At 40.8% G+C, this 13,121-nt stretch overlaps 1 protein-coding gene across 24 annotated transcripts in view; it reads right to left on the bottom strand.

Annotated features, from left to right (window-relative positions):
• The window catches only part of EPB41L3 (erythrocyte membrane protein band 4.1 like 3), a 97,160-nt gene that overhangs the window by 64,786 nt on the left and 19,253 nt on the right, over positions 1-13,121 (bottom strand). For all 24 annotated transcript variants that reach the window (XM_077184359.1, XM_077184436.1, XM_077184393.1 and 21 more), the window contains exon 2: positions 1,102-1,322. In XM_077184359.1, coding sequence (XP_077040474.1) covers positions 1,102-1,311 — 210 coding nt within the window. In that variant the 5' untranslated portion in view covers positions 1,312-1,322. The remainder of the gene's footprint in view (positions 1-1,101; positions 1,323-13,121) is intronic.

The raw sequence follows: 13,121 nt of genomic DNA, 5'->3' as shown, positions 1-13,121 counted from the left end.
GGTTATTTTGGAGTTGGGCTTATTTTGTTGTTTGGAGTTTTTTGTTGCTGTTGCTTCTTTGTTTTACATTTTTAATGTGAAAAGAAACTTGAAGTGGAAAGATTACTGAAGGTATCTGGAAAAACATCCACATAAATAATAATACTTATGCCAAAGACTGATAGAATTACATTTTTAATCAATGACCAGTTTATTCAACACCTATCTCTTCTGGAGAAGCTTTGCTTCTTTTCCCCAAACTAATCTCAGGAAACTTCTGATCTATTTGAGAGATAAAAATTGCTTCACCAGCATTGTCTACCCCAACCAGGTAAAAGAACAGGAGCCCACTTCAAACAGCCAGAATTTTTAAAAAGATGGAGAAAAGGAGGAGCTAGACTGGCTTATTCCACTCTCCAAAGGTAAATGTAATCAGATGAGGGTCATAACCTTACAAAGCTAAAGGAAGAGATTTGCAGGTACCTCATTAATTGTGTGTCACTTACCCATGAAGAAAAATGCCTGTTAATCCTATTGACTGGAAATTATTAACGGAAAGAAGAAAGCAGCTTCTGGAAATTTAATAAGTGCAACAATGAACTAAATGGAAAAGCATGCAATAGCTCTTCTGAAACCTATTACATGAATAGCTCAAGTAATTATAATACAGTCATTTCAGACCCATGAGAAACTTAAGGGACCACAGCTTCTTCATGGCTCACACATCAGACAAGCAAGCATGAAATCAGTGTTCAGCAGGTGTCAAAAGAAATGAACTCTGAAAACATTTTCAGCTTCATAAAAACTGACACTGTTTGCTATCTAATGCAAACGCAAGGTCGAAGATGTTTCCTGCTTAGTTAATGAGACTGCCCTCCTGTTTAAGCACTGGGGGCAGGAATACCTGCCGTGAATTTGAAAACATTCTGCATGAGAACTATTTTTCCTTTAAACGCGAAAGACCAACCAGCCCAGACCTACAGCATCCCATCAAACACCCTTCCACGCGTATCTGAACGTATATTTGCGCTCCACGCGTGCCAGGCCGGTTATTCCCCGGGAGCAGGAGGTGGGCACTCAGCCAGCTGCGTGCAGTGAGTGTGTGTACGTGGGCTGCCTTACCTGCTCCTTTCTGACGGGCGTGCTGTGCGCTGCCACAGCCGAGAACTGCTCGAGCGCAGTCTGCTGCTCTTCACTCGGCTGCTGCTGCGGCTGCTGCTGTGGCTGCTGCTCCTGAGGCTGGGTCTCTGCCGCCCCTTCCTGCGCAGGGCTCTCCTCCTGATCCTGCTCTTTATCCTTGGACTCGGAGTCTGATCCCGATTCTGTAGTCATGGTTGGTTATTCTGCAAGACAGGGTGAGCAGACCTACTAAGTACAATCTCATGGATGTGAAAGATCAGATGGTTTTACTCTCAATATCCTCAGCCTTTAAAACTTAACTGCCTATCACACTGGACCAAACAGAATCCCTAGGAAAGCTTCCCTGGTGCAAAAAAACCAGGTGTAAATGCATCCATACTCTAGAGAAAAAATACGTTGCCAAAAAATCTTATTCTACATAGTAATACACAGACATCATAGGACTTATGTGCAAGTTAAATACAGAATACATAGCTCGCAATTCATAGAGAGAGAGTAACATATTGGGCCTTAAATCTAACAAAACCCAGTGGAGTTTGGGTTTCTAAACCATGTGGAAACTTGAAAAAGGAAATCTTTTGTCCTTTACATTTAAATCAACAGGACTTAAGCTCCTCAACATCTGCACTCCCTTTTGGAAATGTACTTTTAATGCTTCCAAGCAATATATTAATAGCTGAACTAGATGATCTTAGAGGTCTTTTCCAGCCTAAACGATTTAATGATTCTATTAATACTAGAAACATCTGAAATGGGTCCACCAATAACAGTGCAAACATACATTTGCCCTTAAACCCTGTTCTGTCCTCCTCACTTGAGTTCATCTACATTTCTGTCATTTCTTTATAAGTGCTAGACCATCTAAAAGAAACCATAAAGACTTCCATTAAGTCATTCTAAGTGTTAGATTTCAAATGAAGGGAATACAACTTTCATTGAATGTGAAAAGTCTATGTTTCTACATAACTTTGTCCAGTACTAAATCAAAATGAAAATATTAGCAATCTTCATTCAAAATTTTAGCTACTTTAATTAAATAGTTTTGTTGCAAATATGTGGCTGGCACCCAATTCTCAAACTAAATACTTGCAAACCCAAACTTTAAAAAAAATACTGTAATTTTTTTACCAAAACAAGGATTTGAAAAAGCAGACTGTGTCAGTTCAGCAAAGGGAGTGTGCTTTGATGTTTGTTATTCATATGTTCTCAGACCTCACAAACTTATTCTTGAATAGTTTGCTACTAAGCAACTTGAAGGCAAACCAGTTTCCTGCAATCTATTTCTGTTAGTCATCAGGACATGATTTCTTTAACCTGGTAGCCATGGCTACTGTGCAATTACAGGTGATTCCACAAAACACACATAGGCTAATTCACCTGCTAGAAAGTCACTGTGAACTCCTAACATACACTACAATGCTTACTAGTAGAGGCAAGTTTATTATAGAACATAAGGGAAGTGCAAATCTTTCTCTTTTTCTTCACTTAAATGTTTGATAAGCTAAATTGGTTGGCAGAAAATGTTATAAACGAGGCCAATTACTATTTTCAAACTCACTTGTGTATTCTGCGCTTTCAAGGCTAAGCTCTCCAGTGAATACATGTCTCTGCACAGCAAAGCAAGTCACAGCATTCAGCCTGTGCTCAGCTCCTGCACTGTGAGGAGGGGGGTGCCTGTTCCCACCCCCTGCCAGCCAAAACAGCACGAGAGAGAAGCAGAACTAGAAAGCATACACGGCAGATTTATGCTTCAGGCCACATTTTCAAGGTACTAACATGTGACACATGTGTTTAGAAACACATCATAAATTTCTACACTCAAACTGGCACAACTGTATAAAAAACCATTTTTTGAAATGTGTTATTTAACAAATTGTCCTTAGCATCTACAAAAAGCAATAATTAACTTGGGTCTTAAAATGTGACAGTGAGAAAGGTGTTCATTTAATCAAACTTCAGCTGTCCATATCTGAGATGGTCACTTTAAATGCAGAGCAGAAAAACAGACGTTTCAGAGAGGGATTCGTCTGACCTATTTTAAATTCCTGCTTTAAGCTGTGATAAATCACATACTAGAGCGACTTCAATTTGCTACGAAGGAAGCCTAAACAAGTTCCTCCAATGCAGATCACTCAAACCCATCCTCCATGTTCAATTCTCCTAAGCCATTCTTTTTTGTATGCTTTAGACATTAAACTGAACAACAATATTCATCTCAGAGTTCTGCTTTACCCATCTGTCAAATCAACATGGAATAAACTATTCTTCATCTGACACTCATTATATCTGCCTTGCTTTAAAAGCACCAGGTCTCCACAAATGTCTCAAGTTTGCCCCCACCCACCCCACCCTGTTTTGTACAAGTGCTTGAGGACATGAAATTCAAATTAATCAAATAATTACTGCAGTAAACTCAAACTATGTGTTCAGTTTTCTTTTCTGGAAATCATGAATTAGTAAGTTACCAAAACCTAACTTACAGCTACAAAAATCATTGCTCAAACATTATGAAAGAGCACCTATGACCAATACAAAGAGTAATGCATGAACTAAGTTGTAATACTTTTTCCCTCCTCTTGATATTACTTAGAGAAGTGTAAATAAACAGCAACCATCCTACTTGCTGTATGATCTCTATAGGATCAATTTGCCAGCCAGTACTAACCAAAAGTCTGTTGTCTATCAGCTGCTATCACCATGCCTCTGAAAGCTCATTTTTGCACCTGTGTAGCTTCTTTCCTAATGAACATTTGTATCCAGTCTGTTTGCAAGTATGGAAACAGACATTTAAAATAACCCCATAAACCACAACTTCACTATAGGATGAGATGTAAACAAGTTTTAATGTTCCTGCCAGTTATAATTTTGAATCTCAGGGAACAACAAATGAGGTTCCTATATCCTTCTGGGACATTCTTGCATGAAGCATAGCCTTACAATAGTGAGTTACTCTCTAGGAGTCACTGGTTTTCTCTCCAGTTCCATGAGTTCTTGCTGGCTCTAAGAGTGCTTTATTAGAAAACTTTGTGTGCTTTATCAAATCTTTCAGCATAAGAGATTTCCTGGATACAATATTACTATCATTAGTCAGACAGCAGATGGATTTAATTAACCCAGGGCTGCCCATTTCCAAATGTCTTTATTTCCCCATGCTTGCAGCACGTTTAATAACAAATACTGAGAACAAAATACTGTTCTTCCCACACTGTTCTCTTACAGGTGTAAATAGAAGCAAAGCAAACACATTGCAAATCCCATTTCTTACTAACTCCTCAGATGAGAATACTGTTAAGATTTATCTCCTTCCATCTAGCGCGGGTTGAAAATACATTAATTACAAGGCAGGAAACAACATTCCTCTCTCAGTGCAAACCAATAAGTTGTTTTGCCTTCCTCAGCAAACAGCTGCTTATCCACATGAACTCTGACAGCATTTCATTTGTTATAAGTAGCACAACAATCCTCCTAGGAAGAGGTAATTTCACTTATTGAAAGAAATAACAGTAATCTTAAGAAATTTACCAACATAAATATTACTCTGCCTTTGTTTGTATGCAGCAAACCTGACAGAATAGCTGGTAGTGCCTGAACATTAATCAAGCACCCAGCTGACTGAGAATTTCTTATTTGATTATTTACTATAACTGGCTATGTACCAAAACCATGACTTCTAATGTGAATTTCAGCACAGGAAGAAAGAAAACACTCAAGTTCCTTAAACTTTTTCTGTTGCCAGCACAGCCTCTGTATCAAATTCCCCTTTCCAGCAAACAGAAAACAAGGCAATGAAGAGAAACTGGGAGCACTAACTTATACAAATGAGGTAATACTATGCAAGCCAGATGTGCTCTTGGATAGCTACACTTTGGCTTACAACCCAGTATTCAAAGATTCCAAAAGATTAGCTGAATCCAAGCTTAATACAGATGCTGCTATAACTGGATAGTCCAAGGCAAAAGTACATTTGGCTGCAGAATGAAAATCAGAATGAAAATTAAGATTTTTGATTAAAGGGAGGGGCAGGGGGACAGGGGAAGCCCAAAACTAGCTTCTTTTAATCTACTACTAAAATTTTACGCTAAAAGTGTATGTACTGTCAGCAGTGTAAAATAGACATATCAGTAAAATATTAAAATGTCAGTGTTTTAGTGCTGCTGACAACAGGTAAGGGAGTATAGATATTAACACACTATCAAAGTATTAAAACGCAACCTCAAAAAATCAACATGGCATTCTATAATGATTTTACATATAATGTAACCAAATCACAGAAAATAAATCTTTTCCTACCTTCACACTACACAAAGACATTACATAAGGATTACAAAACCTGCAAACCACTTATGTAAAACTCCTGCATCCTAAAACCTGACACAACACCTAGGCCTTCTTTCCTTCAGCTACCAACCTATTACAGCTTGGGAGATTCCCATTTCCATTACCAATTACTCACCATAGACTCACAGAACATAATTTACTTTTTTCCATAAGGGAACCAAAACCATGTTGTCCTCTGTGTCACCTGGTCCCCTGCAGCAAGTGACAGCCTCAATCTACTGTACAAATTCATACATTCAAAAACTTGACACTCTACCTCTCATTTTCAGAGCACAGACTTTCTGTGCTGCATCCACAGAGCAACAAAATTCACAGCTAATTGACAGCAGAGCCCACAGTTTAATTAACGCTGCAGTCATAAATGAACCTTTATTTATATATAAATACATGGTAGTGAAAATATCTGCTATATTAAGCAAACAGAAGTCACATTAGACAAGAAATTGCAAATTGATTCCGAATAAATTGTGATGTAATGAGAAAACAAAATTGAACCAAGTATAATTAAATGAACTATACATAGCCACTAACTATTTCCTGTAATGCATGGATTAATGATTTACATTTAAATGCTTCTTTGATCTGATTAATTCTCTTTGTAGAAAGTTCTCCTTTAATTACAGTAATTCTTGAAGATTGTTATAAATCTTTGCAAAGGTCCAAATTTGGAAATTATGTAACAAAATAATGATTCCATACTTCAAAAATAATTTTCTGCATAATGAGAGACATATTTATCCAATAACGATGAGATGCTGATGAGAAGAGCATATGGAGAACAATATTGCTGCAATGAGCAGTGACAGAAATGCCAATGTATGTTTCAAGAAAAGAATGCACACCACAACGCCGACTTCTAAGCTTGAAATATAAACTGTTTTCATCAAACTGCCTGAACCTCAGCTCACTTCATTCCAGTTTTCCAGTTGGGTTCCCTTTTAGGAAAACAATAATTTTCTGTTGATCCTCTTTAATGTGGATGAGTTTCACCCTCACAAGCAGGAGGCACGCAAGCCACAAACACCTGGCACAGGGTCCCCAAGAGTTCAAACCAGCTCTTTCTTGATCCATCACCAGTGCCAGCAGCCTTGCAGAACAGGAAGCCTCACAGAGGAGGCACTTCCCTGGCCTTACAGTTACTTCAGTAGATATCAACAAGTCAAAGGGCCTGGAGAGATGTGTCCCGAATGGACATGGGTGGGAACAACCCCAAAAAGGGCCACTGGATGCCCCCTCCCAACCTCATGCTCCTGTCACCTTTCTCATGCTGGCACCCGTGTGACTTTGGGTGCCTGGTGGTTCAGCTGGGAGGGCTGGATCTCCACAGGATGGGGAGGGGGAAACAACAGCCCTCCTTTGGGCACTGATGGGTACCCCATCTGTCTGACACAGCTGCAGGGCTCCAGCCCAGCAAGTGCAACCCTTATGCTTCAATGCACAGACACACCAGCTGTGCTGGGAGTTCACTACTGCACCTTAAATATACACATATAGGCACAAACTCATTAGAGCCAGCACATTAAAAAAAAAAAAAAAGCATTAAAATAAAGTCAAAAAAGTAATAAGAAAAGAGACAAGAGGGAAACCAATGGAGAAAGGTGCTAAGCATCTGGATGAGCTGCCATTGTGCCAGCAGAGAGTGCTCTGGGCTAAATGACTTAACAGATGTGGTGGCAAAGGACAGAGGCCCAAGCACAGATGCAGGAGGGAGACTGCAGGGAGGGCAGGGAGATGCTAATCAGCAATAATAAACAAAACTGCTTGGAGGTGTTGCAAGATATAGCATGATTTAAAATATTTGTTTGGCCTTCTAGAAAGGCGCATGATACGGATTTCTTTGAAGTTTCTTGATGAAGATGAAAGGAAAACCAGATGCAACATCTAAGGAAGTAGTAATATTATCTGGAGGAGATGGAGAAGGCACCTTAAAACCACCAGACACACCTTTCAAAGGGGACAAAAAGGGAACTTCAGACACGAGTTACCCGTCAGGACCCAAAACTCCCTGATCCCAGGCACACATGCACCCCTTGGCAGCACCACCACAAAATGAAAATACAGCCAAGTGTTTCTGGAGAAACTTCACCTAGAAAGCCTGAGGACAGAAACTGTCAGAAGCTTTGAAAGGACCTGGGAAGGGGAGGAATATATCAAAAAGGGATTGTACAGCAAAGCAGAACCAGAGACACAGGACTCAGGGATGAACATAAAAGAGAAATGAAGACTAGGATGCCAAGTGACTTAGAATTAACCAAGAGATGTGGCAAACAATAAGAAGAGAGTCTCTATAAATACATGAGAAGGAAAACCAGGCCTGTTACAAAATATGAGAAAGGCTGAATTCTCCAGTGCCTCATTTCACAGCAGCTAGCTGGGACCAGATAATGGGGGCATATTTCATTTGACACACAGGATGTGCAAGTTCAGGTTGGATGGAGTAAGGGAAGAACAGAGCAAACACATCAGTCAGCCAAGTGGTTTCAAGACAGCAGGAGCACTGAAAAGGTTCCTACAGTGCTTGGGGAACCACCATCAATCATCTTTAAACCATTAACCACTGCTATGCAGATGCCAGAGAGGCCAGGTAAGGTCTAAAAGAAATGAAAAGACTAAACACAGCACCCAGTCTCACAAAGGAAATGTGGAAGCAGAAAAGCCAGAATACTTCTAATATCAAAGTTACTGGAGCACACTGCAAAAGGATTTCTAATCCTGTAAAAATAATGAGATAAGGAACAAAACACAACAAATGGCCAACATTAATGTATCAAAAAGTCATGTCAAACTAGAGTAATGCCTCTCTCACTCTCTCTCTGACAGGGCATCTGTCCCAGCTGATAAAAAGGAAGTAGAGTAGTACAGATGACAGAGCCTATCTTTAGAAAGGCTTTTAAAACAGCCCCACATGACTTTTTCATAAGTTAAGTACAGAAATAGCTTATGTTATCACAAAAGAAAAAGGAAGGATGGGGGTGGAAAGGTGTACAAGTGATTAGAAGAACCCAAACCCTAGCCCACCTAGCCTACAAAGTTATCAGCACCATGATGCTAACCTGCAAAAACTTATTGATTTCAGGAATCGCAGCTATTTGGGGATCAGTGGAAGATGGGAGACTGCCTGATCCGTGCTCAGTATCACACTGATGAGGTTGGGATACACCACTGGCATCCTCTCCTGATTTAAAGAAGAGCAAAGGAGTCTGAAAGAAAACCATATATGTGCTGAATCTGACTGCATTCCTGTAAGGGTAATGGCAGCAGCAGTGGGGACTCAGAAGTGAAAAGTGGTGAGGAAGATGTGACTTAGGCAGCAGGAATGAAGCAGCATGAGGGTCTGATGAATTTCTGTGGGACATAATGCTGGAGGTGTCCTGCTCTCTGCAGCATCAGGGAGAGGTATACTGCATATTATATTTAAGATTGGGATTCATATTTTTTTGAAAAATATGCACTGAAGAGTGTCAAGAAGGGAGTAGGAAGAACAATAGCAGCTTTAGAAAATGTGACCAGTGGAAAAACACTTAAGGAGCTGGATTTGTTTACTCTGGGAAGGGGAACAGAAAGAGGGGCTGATAAGAGCCTTGCAATACATTCAAGCTTCTTGCAGACAGAAAGTAATCAAGCATTTGCAAACAGTGGAGCAAGAGCTTGATTGGCATCAAGTGGGATTTAGAGTAGACAGCATATCAACTATAATGACAGTCAAGAAGAGGTTATCTATAGCGGTGTGGAGTCATCATGGGACACTTGCATACTGACAAAAAAGCAACAAAATTCTCTGTTTGCAACTTTGTAAAGTGTAAGATATTAAGATTTCTTCTATTTTGCTACCCCTTCCACTTTGGTTGACAACCCTGAATTCACAAAGGGCATGTATTCTCTTCTTTTTCAGAGCACCTGGATGCACAGGGAGACATTTTTGTCCCCTGTTTACCTTTAATTTCTATGAGTCAATGAAATTACCTGGGTCTGTTTTGTTCTCTGAAGGGGGGACTTCACACAGCAATAAAGCCCAGGATCACTGCCATTTCTGCTGCCCCACTTGCACACAAGGTTTATGAAGAGTCTGACTGACCAGCTTCCCTGAAAACACCACAGATCACCTTCTGGAGGTCAGAACATCTAGAGCACCCCAAGGCTACCCTAATTTCTGAACAGGAGAAGAAAAATGAGGCCATCATAGCATGTTTTGGATCACTTTTTCCTGTCCTGCTGATCCAAGCAGTTTTCCCCAGGGGCAAACATGGATTTACCAGCGGAAGAAGGGAACTGCATTTTCCCACTAATTTCGCCGTTCAGGTCTCCAGGCATGGGGTGCAGTTGCTTCTGGACCCTTCCCTGCATCCAGAGTGAGGGGTGGCTCTGTCCCCCTCATCCCCCACTGCCAGGATTGATCCACCAGCTCCAAAAGCAGCGTTGATTGCAGCCACTGCCCACCATTCAAGCCAGTTCCTGCAGATGGCTCCTGCCTGGAAGATCTCATGTACACGAGCTGGCAAGCACACACCTCTCTGAGAGTGCTGGGTTTTAACTATAGAAATGCACAATTTAACCCAAACCTGACAGTTGTTTTATTCATTAAAAAAACCCAAAAGTGAAAGCAGAACTCCTGAGAAACATGACTGCTTCTTATAACAGACTTCAGCAAAACGTCTGCTCCCAATGAAAACTTTAATCCACTCAAATACTGCATTGCAGGAAGGTAAAGGGAACCAGAAATAATACACAAATAACTTAGTAAGTCTGTATAGTGAGAAACAACAGGGAATTACAGGAAGGAGGCCGATGTGAGGAGGAGGAGAAGGAAATGAAGAAACCCGTAATGGAGAATACAGCAACATCCCACAGATGTTGATCATGAGAGAATTGCAGAGAAACACACCCAACTTCACCCCTCATTTCCACATTTCACTAAAAAAATCTTGGCAAAAAAAAAAAAAACCCAAAACAAAACCCCACAGCAAAACTAGTTGCAGTTTGATTACAAACAATTGATAAATACTTCGTTCAGAAACTAAAAAGGCAAGAAACAGCCCTCGATGGCACAGGCTGATTTTCTGCAAACAAGTGACTTTGATTACTTGGGTTACATTTACATGAGGTTTTGACCTTTCTAAATTGCTCTGGAGCCAAATGTGCACATGGGGCTCCCTGTGCAGCATTCACTATTTAAAAGTTGTATTTAATGTCACAGAAGCTGAGTGTGCTTCAGGCATCACATCATTAAAGTTCATATTCTCTTATATTGAGCAGAAAATAGAACCAATTCAAACTTTAAAAAAAAAAAAAAAAAGAGTTGCACGGGGTTGCTGACACATGGCAGGTGTGCTACATTATCACACTACCCTCAGGCCAAAATACTGTAACACCTGTGAACAATATTTTTTGTTTCATGCAGTACCTAAATAGACTGTGCTCCAGTGCTCCCAAGCCGGTGACCTGCCTAACCTCACAGAAACAAGAGAATCAGACAGACAAGGTACAAATCACAGCATCAAGCTCATCTCCTCCAAGGGCTTCTGACTCCCTCTGACCAGACATTTATCATTCCAGCTCAGAGGATGGAAGAGCCTATGCAGTAAAAGAAAATTTGAACTGTACTTTAAAAATACCATCTCAACTTTTCTGATTTATCTTATTAATTAAAATCCAGCAATTAAACCACTTGTTTTTTGCTTTATTTTACTGAATAGTGATTAAAAAAGTCACAAAGGAATGCTCACTGACAAATCAAACCCTCCCCAGATTATTACGTCCAAAGGCAATGTAGCGGTATAATTTTTTTGTTTGGGTTTGCTCGGATTTCTTTTCAGTGACTGGATACTTTTCCCCCATTTTTATGGTTTGGAGGGAATTCACTTACGTTTTTGTGGCCTTTTTTTCCAATCCAGTGTGGTTCAGAGATGGAAGAAAGGAAGACAGGCATTTTGCAGGCAGTGGCCTGATGTTTCAGCTGGCCACAGCCATTCCCAGTGTCCAGCACTGCTCCTTCCCAGCACGACACAAATCAGCACCCTGGCTGCAAGCTCTGCTCCCAGCTCCCAGCCCTGGCACAGGCTCACAGGCACTGCTGCCCTGCAGCACGCTCAGCTTCAGCAGCTTTTCCATAAACCTCCCCAGAGCGGAGCATTTTAAAAGCAGTTTTTAAGGGGGTCATGAATCACTTCTTCTCAGAAGCAGATGTCTGACCTGGGTCATGCAAGGCAGGATGCCTGAGCAATGACTTCCCCCCACAACATCCCAGAGCACTGCTTGCTCTCCATCTCTAGGAGCTCCAGGTGGATTCCTCCATGCTGGATTAAAATTGAGAAGACTTCAAAAATTCAGGCAGATGCAAAAGGAAGGAAGAAGTCACAGGCAGTGAAAAAAATGCAGAGGAACTACCCTGAATTCATGCTGGGTCCTAGTTAAATAAAGGCAGCTCTGTGTGTGAGAGCCATCATGCTGAGAACTGGGGACAAAAGTGCTCCTACTTAGTCTTCCTCTTTTCCTTTTGTTCCCTCCTATACTAACATTAATTTTACACCCTGTGTTTCAACTTTTGAAGACACTAAATGGGTCTGGTGCAGCAAGACTACTTGACGGTGAGGTATCACAGTGTTTTTAGTTGTAACAGTCTCTGTTTTTCTGAAATGGATTATTCATTTCATATTTAGCTATTAATCTCCTGGGCATTCATGTCAGTTTTGAATATAAAACACATCCTGCAATATCAAGTAAAAGACTTTCCATTATGGAGCACTGCATCAGGAAACCACAGGCTCCCCAAACAAATTAAAATCTTGTGTACCTAAACAACCAAACCCATGGCATCAGACACCTAGGTTTTTATACCTAAACTCTTCTGGGATCTCTATGCTCCCCAGAGCTTTAATTACCTGCTAGAGATTACAAAAATACTGCTCAATTGGCACCAGCAGCTAGCCCATGACACGTGTGCTCCAGGTTACACTGTCACTGCAAAAACAATCTCCCAGCATCATCTGAAAATGCAGTTCAACATTTCCCTCTCCCCCACTCCCAAGACTCAAATGCACATAACCAGCAGTCAGCCCTAATGCCTCACAGACACCAGCTGTAAAATCATGTGTTGGATGCAAACCAGGATCTGAGGACGGTGTGGGAGCAGGGACTTCTAGGAACAAATTGGTCAGTGGAAATGCACGAACAACAAGTATATTTATGGTGGGTCCAGGCATCTGTAGAGTGAGCTCACTTAAAAACAGCCAGAAAGCAGGATTCTCTCCAGAGCCAGTCACACTTGGATTTAGATGTTTTAGAACTTTTTTAGTTACATGTTTCCAAAGCACAGGAAGCTCCTTTCACATCTCCCAATGCACACTAGTTCACTCCTGAGGGTCATTTGCACAATCAGCTCTCTAGGGTATTAAGAGCAAGCTTTCGGTGTCTTCACATAACATCCCAGTAAAGCCAAAACCTTTCACCATCTGTGCAGCTACACCATGCTACAAGGATTTGCAGACCAGCATCCAATACAGCCTGACAAAGAAAATAGCTTTCTTTAAAGAGGCTCTAACCCTTTTTACCTATTAAACCCTGAAATGCTCCACATACAGCTCCATAGTAATTACATTATATAGTCCTGACCCAGTGTTATACTGGATTATGCTGTCTCTGAAGATGGATGTCACCAGATCTGGCAA

The sequence above is a fragment of the Agelaius phoeniceus genome, chromosome 1, assembly GCF_051311805.1.
Source record: "Agelaius phoeniceus isolate bAgePho1 chromosome 1, bAgePho1.hap1, whole genome shotgun sequence".
Lineage (NCBI taxonomy): Eukaryota > Metazoa > Chordata > Aves > Passeriformes > Icteridae > Agelaius > Agelaius phoeniceus.
Note: the sequence above shows the minus strand (reverse complement) of the source record. Positions and strands in the feature narration are given on the sequence as shown.